General features: G+C 37.4%; 1 protein-coding gene across 4 annotated transcripts in view; it reads left to right on the plus strand.

The window, feature by feature from the left end:
* The window catches only part of Ankrd13c (ankyrin repeat domain 13C), a 52,241-nt gene that overhangs the window by 21,876 nt on the left and 17,423 nt on the right, over positions 1-12,942 (plus strand). For all 4 annotated transcript variants that reach the window (XM_006974905.4, XM_042280202.2, XM_015993796.3 and 1 more), the window contains 4 exons: positions 58-143; positions 1,691-1,736; positions 4,542-4,608; positions 8,948-9,092. In XM_006974905.4, the coding sequence (XP_006974967.1) occupies positions 58-143; positions 1,691-1,736; positions 4,542-4,608; positions 8,948-9,092 (344 nt within the window). The remainder of the gene's footprint in view (positions 1-57; positions 144-1,690; positions 1,737-4,541; positions 4,609-8,947; positions 9,093-12,942) is intronic.

The following is a 12,942-nucleotide window of genomic DNA, read 5'->3' on the forward strand; positions in this document are numbered from 1 at the left end:
ACAGTTATGGAAAAAATAGAGAAAAGATACTAATCAGTTGTTTTCTTTAAACCTCAGTCACAGCTCTTCTAAGGAAACTCAAGCAGCAATCCAGGGAGAGTGTTGGAGAAAAACGACCTCGGTTATTAAAAGCCCTGAAAGAGGTAAGCTGGCTTCTTCGCTGATTCTTTACTTTAACAGTAATTATATGTTTAGAAAGCATTTAAGAGTGTGTGTGCATGCATGTGTGTAGAGTGTGTGTAGATAGATAGAGTGCCAAAGGAGGCAAGAGGGGATTGGAACTGGAGTTACAGGCAGTTGTGAGCTGCTCAACATGGATAGGTGCTGAGGACTGAACTTTGTGCTTTGCAGGAGCAGCAGATGCAGATGTTCTTAACCCCTGTGTCTTTCTCCAACCATTTAAGCAATCTTTTAAAATGCGGTTAAATTCTCACCAGTTAAGGATCAATACATGGTGAAAGTCATTTTTAAATTAAGTAATTGAAATAAAATTCTGGGGTTATAAAATGTTGGTGTGTTATTGGTAGAAACATTAAAAACATATTTTCATTGAACTGGGAAGATATTACTATATTTAATAACTAGACATGTGCTCTAGAAGAGGTGTGTAGCTGGATTAATCTTTCCCACATGACAGTACCCAAGTAACCAGTCAGAGGTTTAATATTAATTATAAGCTGTTTGGTCTATGGCCCAGGCTTATTACTAACTAGCTCACTGATCTTAAATTAACCCATTTCTATTCATCTACATACACACATACACACACACACACACACACACACACACACACACACACACACACACATATGTATGTATGTTATACATGTATGTATATATTTTTTAATCTTTTTTTTTTTATTTTTGGTTTTTTGGCTATTTGAGACAAGGTTTCTCTATATAGTTTTAGTGCCTGTCCTGGATCTCACTCTGTAGACCAGGCTGGCCTTGAACTCACAAAAACCCATCTGGTTCTGCCTCTCGAGTGCTGGAATTAAAGGTATACACCACTGCCACCCTGCTATTCATCTATATTTTGTCACATGTCCGTGGTGTTAATAGTCTGATGGCATCTTGTTCCTTGGGTGGCTGGATGGCATCCTGACTCCGTCTTTCTTCTCCCCGTGTCTCTGCTTGAATTTCCTACCTAGCTATAACCTCTCTTGCCATAGGCCAAAGCAGCTTCTTTGTTAACCAGTGGTAGCAACACATATTCACAGCATACAGAAAGACTATCCCACAGCAGAGGAGGTGTATCATGGTATCATGGTTGGTAGCCACATCTTCCTGAGGCTGTTCTAAGAAGATGTTTTGACAGTTTTATTCTTTCTTTTTTTGTTTTTTGTTGTTTGTTTTGATTTTTCCATACACAGTTTTACTGTGTAGACCTGGCTGTCCTGGAACTCACTCTGTGGACTAGGCTGGTCTTGAACTCACAGAGATCCTCCTGCCTCTGCCTCCAGAGTACTGGGATTAAAGGCATGTGCCACCACTGCCTGGCTAGTTTTGTTCTTTTCATACTCTAAACATAAGAAATATAAAACCAATTTCTTATTTCTCCTCTAGTCTTTAGATCTTCAATGATGTCAGGTATTTTTTGGTGGTGGTGGTGGTGGGGCAAAATGGTAAGTATCAGAGCTTGTAACTAAACTAAAGCAAATTTAATAATTTTTCGTACTTTATTTCTCAGCTAGGTGACTTTTACCTAGAACTTCACTGGGATTTTCAAAGCTGGGGTAAGAGTGTGCTATATTTTGTTATAAAATATGATGAAATTTTAGAAATGTTAGAATGATACATTTGATACTTATTTAGAGAAAATTTATGTTCATTGTGTTCAGCATAATCATTGTAAAACCCATTAATAATAATTCCATTTCCAGCTAGAGAAGCAGCTCTCAAAATTCTAGTCTTTAAGATGAAAAATTACCTTAAAATAATTTGTGTAACAAAAACAAGCTTGAAAACTATAGCAATTTAGTTGTACATCTCACACCTACAATCCCAGTACTGGGAAGGCTGAGGCAGAAGTGTAACCACAGGTTTAAAGCCATGCTAAGTCAGGCTACACTGGGTTACAGTACTACAGCGTGACCCTTTTTAAAAAACAGTACTGGGACTCAGTGCTTTAGGAGCCTTGGCTGCTCTTCCAGAGGACCCAGGTTCAGGTCCCAGCACCCACAGCAGGCAGCTCAAACTGCCTGTAACTCTAGTTCAGGGGGTCCAATGCCCTCTTCTGGTCTCTGGATACTGCATGTACATGGTGTACATAAAATAAAAAATAAAATCTTAAAAAATATTACAAGTTAATGTAAAGAACCTCAAAAAATGTAAAATTATTAGATTATTAGAATACTCAATTTAAGTAAGTTTGAAGCATAGTTCTTAAATTTTTGAGAATTTGCTTAAAATTCTTTGTAGTTTATCATCTTTAAGTCATTTTACCCCTTAAGTACTTTCTAGCCAGTGTCTTAACATAGAGGTTGTTATTTATGAAAGATTTTAATTTTGATCTTGTTATTTTGCACCTATTTATTAAATTATCATAGCAATGGAAGCTTTTCTCCTTTTATCAAACATGAATCTGTTCAGAGAAAATGTCCAAAAACAGAGTTTCCTATTAATAACCTATCCATTTTTAAAAGCTAACTGAAAGACTAAATTTTGTTTATCCTGTATTTATTTTTTTGTTTTCAAGACAGAGTTTCTCTGTATAATATCCCTGGTTGCCTGGAACTTGCTTTGTAGAGTAGGCTGGCCTTGAACTCGCAGAGTTCTGTTTGTCTCTGCTTTCCAAGTGCTTGGATTAAAGGCATATGCCACCACCGCCTGGCTTAATTTTATTTTTATTAAAGATTTAATAAATTTTAATATAATAAACATTTTTTATCAGCATCTGAGTTTTTTGAATGATTAATGGTCTCTAAAATGATTATTGGAACCGTATAGTGACAAAACTATGAAGTGTATTCCATTTTATATAATTGTATGTAGTTTGGAAGTTAAATGATATTTATATGTTTTCTTTTTATGCTATATTCATATTCTATAATATATAATACATTTTGTTATATACTGTCTATAAATAGGTCATTCTAGATCTTACTAAAAACTATTCAGCAGTAGTAGAAAAATAACAGACATTTCACAAGTTTTGAGGCTGTGGAAGATTGATAAACATAATTTGAAGAATTACATTCTGACATTGATATCCTTTAATGCAAGTTACACCTTCAGAATGCGTTGGGTGTGCACACTCACCTCAGCTACCACTCAGTACAACTTAGGGGCTGGGGAGATGCTCAGCTGATAAAATGCTTGCTATTCAAGTGTTAGGACCTGAGTTCTGATCCTGCACTGATGTAAAATGCTGGATACAACGGTGCATGAATGTAATGCCATGCAGAGAGGTAGAGGCAGGAGGGTCCAGAGACTTGCCATTCTAGTCAAATTGATGAGCTTCTTGTTCAGTGAGAAACCCTGTCTCAAAAACATAAGGTGGAGCTCAACAGAACAAGACACCATCAACCTTTGACCTCTGCATGTGTGCACACCTAGGAGGATAGATGCTGGCAGGTAAATGGTGTGGTTTCTCTGTGACTGAAACTGAGCCACAGTAAGCCTAAGTAATAAGAGTACGCATTTGGGATTCAAACTTAAGTTCAGTGGCCTCATTTCAAAGATGTCTCTTAATATGTTACTTTTCTGCTATTTTTCCAAATGATATTTAAGGGATCTATTAGATAAGACCCAGGATCGCCTATTTACTATTAAGGAACATTTAGTGACCTCGGTAGTTTTTTGTCATCCATAGTATCACACAGCAGCCTAAAGTGAATGGAATTAGTTCTGCTACTCTTGGAAGTGGACGGGGTTAAGGGCATACCTAGTAAAGTACGTTGACACTACAGTTGAGCAGTTTCTGAGGGGGAGGTTGTAAAACGAATCTTAAAAGTTCTTATTAATAAAAACAAACCCAGAGCCAGGTATTGGGGTGAATGCTGAATGATCAGAGAAGCAGAACAAGCCACAGCTTCCTCAACTCGCCGGTTCCTCAGACGATCCTGTTTCCTCAGACTGGAAGTCTCTGAGTCCTCATCCAGAATGAATCTCAGCTGAACTGTTTGTTGCTCAAAAGCCTAAAAGCTTAACCAGCTCTAGTTCCTGGTTTTCACGCCTTATATACCTTTCTGCTTCCTGCCATCACTTCCTGGGATTAAAGGCGTGAATCACCATCCCTGGCTGTTTCCAGTGTGGCTTTGAACTCACAGAGATCCATCTGGATAGGATTAAAGGCGTGTATGCCACCCTTTTCTGGCCTCTATGTTTATCTAGTAGCTGTTCTGTTCTCTGACCCCAGATAAATTTATTAGGGTACACGATATATTGGGGAACACATTATCACCACAGGAGGTACTATCTTAAAGGCAATCATTAACATTTGGTGAATTAGTAAAATGTTTAATGTGCTGTTTTTTTTTTTTAAATATTTGCAAATGCCTTAGACTTTACTTTTTAACTGTTTGCTTCTAAAATTACAGTGCCTTTGCTTTCCCGAATTCTGCCTTCTGATGCCTGTAAAATATACAAGCAAGGTATCAACATCAGGTGAGCTGATACACTTTGTGATCTGAGTAAAAGAAAGGTAAATTCTGCAGGAAACTTTTCTGATAGTCATAGTTTACTTGTGTTTAGTAACTTAAAATACTGTAACACATTCAGATACTTTACTCATGTAAGACCTATTGCAGATAAGGAACTAAAATCATCAAAATCCTCCTGAAGTTGAGATGAGCTTGTCATCCAAGCAGACTCATCAGTGAAGGCCATGCTGCAGTGTTCCCCCAGTCTTGGATTTGTTTAGGAATAAGGACACCTAAGGAGGACCTATCCCACATCTTGCCTTTTTCTCTGTATGTTCCACACCCTTCATTTCCCTGTTTTTCTGTCCATGTACCCACCTATTGTCTGCTTGTGTCTTCTTTCCCTTTCAGACATGTTAAGGATGTTTTTTGTTTTTTGTTTTTTTTTGGTTTTTCGAGACAGGGTTTCTTTGTGTAGCCCTGGCTGCCCCAAAACTAGCTCTGTACATCAGGCTGGCCTCAAATTTAGAGATCCAACTGTCTCTGCCTCCTGAAGGTTGGGATAAAAGGTGTGTGCCACCACCGCTCAGCTGTTAAGGATGATTTTAATTTTCTTCTGTTCTTTTCCTTTTATAACTGTGATTAATAATTAGGTCTATGAGAAGTAAATGTATTTTACTAATTCTAAAATTTTACTTTTGTCATTGCTTATATTTTTAGCTTACAAATGTAGCAAAAAATTTTTATATGTATATTTACAAATTAATACTAATAAATATTTGAATTTGCATATCTGTACATGGTTATAGATATATGTATTAAGTGTATATGTAGATAGCCTTGTATATCTATCTCTATATATCTCCAGATTATTAATTTTGGTATTACAATTAAAAATGTTTTGAGGGATTTTTTATATACACTTTTCATTTGTAGGTGAGAAAGCTCAGAGAAATTGAATAATTTTTAAATGATCATTTTATGTTTTAGTTGTATTTGATTCTTGTTTATTCTGAAACAACTATTTTAAAAATTATTTCACATTTATGTGTGACTTTTTACAGTAAATGATGTGAGGGCTGAACATTTTCCCTGTGTATGTAAAGTCCTGAATTTGATCACCAACACTGGGGGGAGGGGGACAAAAATGGTAGTGATGGGATGCACATTACCAAACTGTAAAGTAAAGTAAACTGTGAAGAGGCTCACTTGGGGACACGGACCAGAGTCTGACAGGAGGATTGTGGCAGAAGGTGAAGGATGAGAGCAAGCAATTCAGGGAAGTCCCAGGCTAAAAAAGAAATGACAAAGAATAGTGCAGAGGCTAGATGGAGGGGTGGGAGGGTGTCAGAGGTTTTTCACTAGATTATAAGATTTTATTTAAAAAAGAAATTAGCATTTAATAAATTTTATTTTTAATGTCTTAAGACAGTCCTTTTAAGCATCACTTCAGAGGAAGCACAACAGTCCCAGTGGCAGGAGGCTGAAACAGCCAGCCATAGCACATCTGTAGTCAAGGGCAGAGAGAAATATGTGCTTTTGTGCTTAGAATTCAGCTATGTTCTTTAAGACAGTTGAGGGCCTAATACCAGAGAATGGTGTCACCCACTTTCAGGGTGAGTCTTCTCACATCCATTAAAGCAGTCAAGGCAGTTCCCAATTGACATTCCTACAGGCCAACCTGATTTAGACAGTTCTTCCCAGGTGATTCTAGATTATGTCAGGTTGATAACTGAAACTGGTCCTTACAATCCACAAGGCTTTCAGGCTGTGGGAATATTGTTTAAAAAGACAGTGGTTGGCTGAATCTAGGAAACTCAATCAACAGAAAGAAAGGCCCTGAAGTTTTACAGTAGGTAGACATGATTGGTAAGTCTAAAAGGCAGACTGAGGTTTACATAGGTGATTAGGTGTAAGATACAGTTATAAATCAGAATGGTGTTCTTTGCTCAAGAGTGGCCCTCATACTGTTGTGCCCACCTAGAGTAGTATGCTGAGCTAGTGATATGATCTTGAAGAGGTCTCTTTTTCCTTTCTGCCTTCCCTATGGAGGTGCAACACAGGGAATGAGGAAACTGGTTCAGGTGGGGGAGAGTGTAGATGTAACCAGCCGTCTTAATAAATAAGAAACACAGAACCAATGTAGAAGAGAAAGCCGAGAGGTCAGAGCTCAGAGCTAAAATCTTACCTCCTGCAGTGCTCCTAGCTTCCCCAAAAGAGAGCTACTTCCTGTGTCTGTCTTTAAATAGTCTTTCTGTTCTGCCTTCTCATTGGTTGTAAACCCAAACACATGACTGCCTCGTCACTGCCTGTAAGTACCGCCCTCCAGGTCTTAAGGCGTATGTCTCCAATGCTGGCTGTATCCCTGAACACACAGAAATCTACCTAGCTCTTCTAACCACCACGCTCTTGCTATGGCTCTAATAGCTCTGACCCCAGGGCAACTTTATTTATTAACATACAATTAAAATCACATTTCAGTACAAATAAAATACCACCATATTTCCCCTTTTCTATTTTAATAAAAAGAAAAAAAGGCAAAAGGTTATAACTAACAAAAGAAAAACTATATACAAAAGTACAATAACTATATACAATATATACAAGTAACAAATACCTAAATGATGTCTAGTCCATTTGTATTTGACAAATCAGAGAAAATAATTCCCCTATCTATCCTATTTTGTTAAGTCCAAAATGTATCTAATTCACTTTCTATCCTAATTAATCTTCAACTATAACTAACTAACCTTCAACTCCCTCAGAGACCCGAGAAGGAAATAATATAAGCTAACAAAAATAAAAACAGGAATGCACGCAAGCAACTTGCAAAAAATTTGTGAGTTGACAGAAACAGTCAGCTGCCTGGACAGTCACCTGAGGTTTCTCCACAGTGTTGGGGCATCATCTTCAGCCTATAGGCTTAGCATATCTGACAGACTCATTGTGAAGTAGGATGTACACAAGGTCAACAGTTCAACCTCACATTGGGTGAGAGCAGTCCATGTACCAGAAACACCTGAATTCCATTAGTGTCATGTCATGATTCAGGATTTTAAATTCTGGAAATTGTTGACGGTTTTTGAATTCAGCTGTCCATTCTTCTTGGCTGTGTATATATGACTTCATCTCAGCATCCCCTTCTTCTCCACATCCTTCTATTAAAAGCCAGTCTACTATTGAGAGGCGTGAGCTTTCAGCTGCTGTTCCATTGCACAACAGAAGCCATTGGCCCACTGCCTGTTCAGCTACCTTCGAAGAAAAGGGCACTGTACCTTTTCCGGATTGTGAAGGCCACTTCAGGGATGGTGCCATATTGTCCTGGCCTCAGAAGATGCCTTTTGATAAAGCCATAACCACACTTGTTTTGGGAGGAATCAGTAGTCCTTTGTTTCGTGTTCTGTCTGTCCATTTTGTCCTGTTGATTCGAGGATACTTTGTTGTCCAGTGGCTAACTTTTGCCACAGTGAAAGTTAACTCCATGTGCAGTTTCTTCAATGCCCATATTTTCTCTGAAGTAGATTGGTATTGTCAGGAGCCGACATGTCTCAAACAAGAAAAATTTCTAAGTTATTAAAACATTTTAAATGCCATATTCGGTAAATCTTTGAAGGGTTTGAAGATGACCTGTCTAAAATATATCTGCTCAATTTTTAAAACATATCTAATATGACTACAAGTTCTATTGTAATGTCTAACTACTAATTTTCATTTCTTTATATCCTAATAGTTGGTAATAATGTAAAGTATTTAAAACTAGTAATTGTCTTTTTTTCTTTTCTTTCTTTTTTTTTAAACAAGAACCTTAAATCTAATCTCCTTTGCTTAGCCTTTTTCCTAACACTTGACAACAACTTGTAACCAACCCCCCTAAACAATGAAAATTATCCCAGACCCAAAACCCATTAAAAGAACCAAAAAACCACCCACCCCACACCACCTCTTTGGGAATGTGGGCGTCGTATTCTTAAAATTGCTTTCCACTGGGTATGGGCGAAGTTATCTTTATCCTTGTAGTTCAAAGCTGATCTGTAGATGATGTTTGTCAGCTTAGTGATATTATTGTCCACGTGGAATTGTTGTTGTTTTGGGGCCCTATCTTCTTCCTGGAGGATAGTACCGCCATGGGGACCTTTTTCTTTCTTGCTTGGTTAACTAAGTGCCCAGAAAAGGGAAATACAGATAATAGAGTATGTATTCAAATAATATTTTAAATAACATTTTAAATTTAGCTTTTATCTATAAATTCTAAGTTGGGCTATGATATTAACATCTTAGTTTGAGTTTAGGAGGCACAGAGCTTATATAATTATTAATAAAGTTTTATCAAATTCTGTCAATTTTTACCTACCCATCTTTTATAGGCTTGACACAACTCTTATAGACTTTACTGACATGAAGTGCCAACGAGGGGATCTAAGCTTCATCTTCAATGGGGATGCTGCACCCTCTGAGTCTTTTGTAGTATTAGACAATGAACAAAAAGTTTATCAGCGAATACACCATGAGGTGAGCATGTATTATTAATATTTCCCTAAAGCGTTAACATTGTGTATCTATTTAGCAAAACCTCTGTAAATTGCTTTATTTAAAATATAAAGTGTAATTGATGTGGTTAATTCTCAAAGGTTTTCTTTCTTTCTTGTACCCTTCCTTCTCCTAGTCCTCTGTTTTCAACCTGAGAATTCAACTGATCCCTGTGTCTGTGGCCTTGGCTTCTAGTTCTCACTTGGCTCTCATGTTGAGTCTGTGTTGTCTGGCCACTTGAGCTGCCACTGTCACTGACTTCTGCACAGTGCCTGAACACAAGCCTCAGTTTCCACCTCCGTCTCCCTTTACCTCTGCCTCTTCTCCCTTTGACTGCCTTGTCTACTGCTGTATTTTAAATTACCTCATTTGTTCCCTTTTCCTGCTGCAAACAAGGTCTCTCAGCAACCACATGTTACTAGATCCCTCCAGGTAGTTTTTGTGTTTGTTTCTTTGAGGTGGGGAAGACTCCTGAGCTCAAGTGCTTCTCTTATCTCAGCCTCCTAAGTGTCCTGTGATGATTTTAAAATTCTTTCTTTCATGTGTACTTTTTTTTTGGTCATTCCCACATCACATTGCTGCTTCTTCACTCACTGTCTTGGATTGGACCTTCGTAGTTAATGTTATGTGTGCACTAATGAAATAGTTTCCTAATTCATACCAAGAAATGCAGATTTACAGGAGAAAAGGAAGAAGAAAGGGAGATGAGTCAGGTGAGTGAAGTTAGGAACAGGCCATTTGGGAAAAAGGTCTGACTACAGTGAATGAGAAAGTTTAAAGGCCTTAAAGCCAGAAAAGTTACCTCACAATCAGCTGCAGTTAGCAACAGAGGGTCACAGATGTTTAAATAAGGTATTGATTTGACCAGATTTTGGTGAAACTATTTTATACATTTTCCTCCCCATTACCCACCTACCGAGTTGCCTTCCTCCCCTTCCCCATTCCACATGCCATAGCTGCTAGGAGCTGCCAGGTGCTGTGGGTGACAGTGTGTAGTAATAGTCGCTATAGTCTACTGACCCTTAATATTGGGGTTATAATCTTAAGTGCTTTACAGCTTTTTATGCTGCATGTAACCTATGCAAATTAGTATCTTTTTCATAGATTAGGAAACTGAAGCTTACAAGTGATAGCTCCAATATTACCCAGTATCTGAAATGAATTAGAACTTGGAGGCAATGAAATTATATGAGAAGATTTTACAGTTACTCGTTTCAGGGGTGGTGATGATACTAGGGATGTCTCGTAAATAAGAGAGATAAATTAAGATACGTTGTCTAAAAACAACCACCTAACTCATTGTTTTGCTCAAAACTGCTTTCTCTCTTTGGGTGAATGGTATCATTATCTTAGAAACCCAGAAGTTATTTTTGACATCTTTTCTCACACTCCATGATTTCTGACTGGAGCACGTGCCTGCTCGTTTCTTTTCTTAATGTCATTATGTCAGCATTCATGTTCATCCTGTTGTTTCTAGAATTTAGATTTTCATTTTCTGTCCTTGGAAGTATTATGAAAGCCTTACGTGTGATCTTCCTGACTCCCTTTTTGTCTTCTTTTAATTTGTTCCACATTGAGCTTTGAAAATAAAGTCATGGGCCCTTTTTATTCAGGCGTTTTAAAAGTTCTGCATCACTGGAAGGGTGAAATTGCAGCTGCTTTGACTCCTTTCGTGTAACCTTACTTCACTCACTTCCCAGTGTTTTTTTTGGCTTGCTGTTTAGATAACCTCATAGTAAACTTAAAGGTATCTACATGTGTCGGATTACTTGAGGCTTCCTTTTTTGTTTGTGATGTTTCTATTTCTTGAACCTTGAAGGCCCTTTTTGCATCCTTTATATCCAAGGTCACCTACTTAGTGTTAATTTTTCCATGCCAAGTGACCATTGTATTTATGTTCTTTTCTTGTTTTAATTTAAAAAGTTATTTTATTATTTTATATGTATGGCTGTTTTGCCTGCATATATGTTTGGGTACCCATGTGTGTCTCTGGTTCTTTTAGAATCTAGATGAGTGTGTTGGATCCCCTGGAACTAGAGTTACAGATGGCTGTGAACTGCCATGTGGGTGCTGGGAATTGAACCTTGGATCCTCTGCAAGAGTAGCCAGTGCTCCTATACTTATGCTGTTACCAGATCTCAAATCAGGTGCCGAAAGTGTAGTTTGATAGGTAGAAGTGTTTGGCTACCAGCATAAGACCTTGGGTTTGATCACATAAAACAGTATGATAAAGAACACATGTAATCCCAGTATTTGCTAGTTTGAGGCAGGAAGATAGGAGTTAAAGGCCATTCCTAGCTACTTAGCAAGTTTGAGGCCTGCCTGAGCTGTATATTTCTTAAGTTAAATAAATAGATAGATAGATAGATAGATAGATAGATAGATAGATAGATAGATAGATAAATAAAATCTTTGTTTATGTGTCCCACCCCCATTCCCAACCTCTTCACCTACCTCTCTGTTTGGCTAATCTCCCTGAAGGCAATGAGGTTATTTTAGTTTTGTCATTTGGTACCTAACACAGCATTTACACCATAGATTGGCAGACTCTTAAGTCTGGGACATATTGAGACTTTTTAGATATACTCATTATCTTGACAGAACATTACACTTATAGATTGTAAGCCATGCACAGTCTGAGCACAGCAATGTTCAGTGAAACTCAGTGTTGAAAGCCACACAGCTGAATTTGGCTTGCCAGCTGCAGGCTGTTGGTAGTGTTATAGAGTCTTTATTAGATAATTTGACCTCTTTGTGTAAGTGGCACCTGTAGTAAGCTTGGCGTGCGCGCGCGCGCACACACACACACACACACACACACACACACACACACACACACAGTACTAAAAGAGAAGCCAGAAATGAGCCCAATATGAGAAAGTGTTAGCTGATATGTTATGGTCACCAGAGCAGTACTGCTTATAATTTTGTGTGTGTGTGTGTGTGTGTGTGTGTGTGTCCGTCCGTCCGTCCGTCCGTCCGTCTGGCCTCTGATGAAGGTGAAGGGACTCATAAGTGTTTGAGTGGTGATGCTTAGCGGTGTGTATATATATGATAGTGGTATATATATATATATATATATATATATATATATATATATATATATATATATGATACAGGGAAATTATATAATTTTATATAAATTCATTTATAAATTTTTATATATTTATATAAATTTTATATAAATATATATTATATATGATGCAGGGGAATTATATATATATGATGCAGGGAAATGATCTATAATTTTATATAAATTTTTATATATTTTATATAAACTTATATAAGATGCAGGGAAATTACATATATATATATATGATGCAGGGAAATTAGATTTTGAGCAACAGTCCTTAGAACAGGAATACAGTAGGCACTCCTATTTGCAGACTTGTGTGTTTATGCTATCTGAAGTAATAGTGTTAATGTCATTAGAGGATGCATGCAGACTATATGTAGACATCATGCCATTTTGTGGCAGAGACTGGAGCATCTCACATTTTGTTATCTCTGAGGAGTTCCAGAATCAAACTCTTGGAGATACTAAGAGAGGATAACAGTTGTTTGTTGTAATATGCAAACATAAACAATGATTGCTCACTAAATGCTTGTTGAGAGAATATAATTAATAACAGATCTCTGTCTGTGATGGGTCCTTGATTTATAGATAGATTTCTGTTCCTGAAGCTTGTCTGAACATACACACACACAAAAGAAGGATTTACCGTGTTCAGTACCCAAGATGACTTGAAAAACTTGAAATGGAATATTTACATGTTCTTTTCAACCTATTGCAACCAAAATATTTCTATAGAAAACTGTCCAGTATTTGTGT

This window comes from Peromyscus maniculatus, chromosome 6, assembly GCF_049852395.1.
Source record: "Peromyscus maniculatus bairdii isolate BWxNUB_F1_BW_parent chromosome 6, HU_Pman_BW_mat_3.1, whole genome shotgun sequence".
Lineage (NCBI taxonomy): Eukaryota > Metazoa > Chordata > Mammalia > Rodentia > Cricetidae > Peromyscus > Peromyscus maniculatus.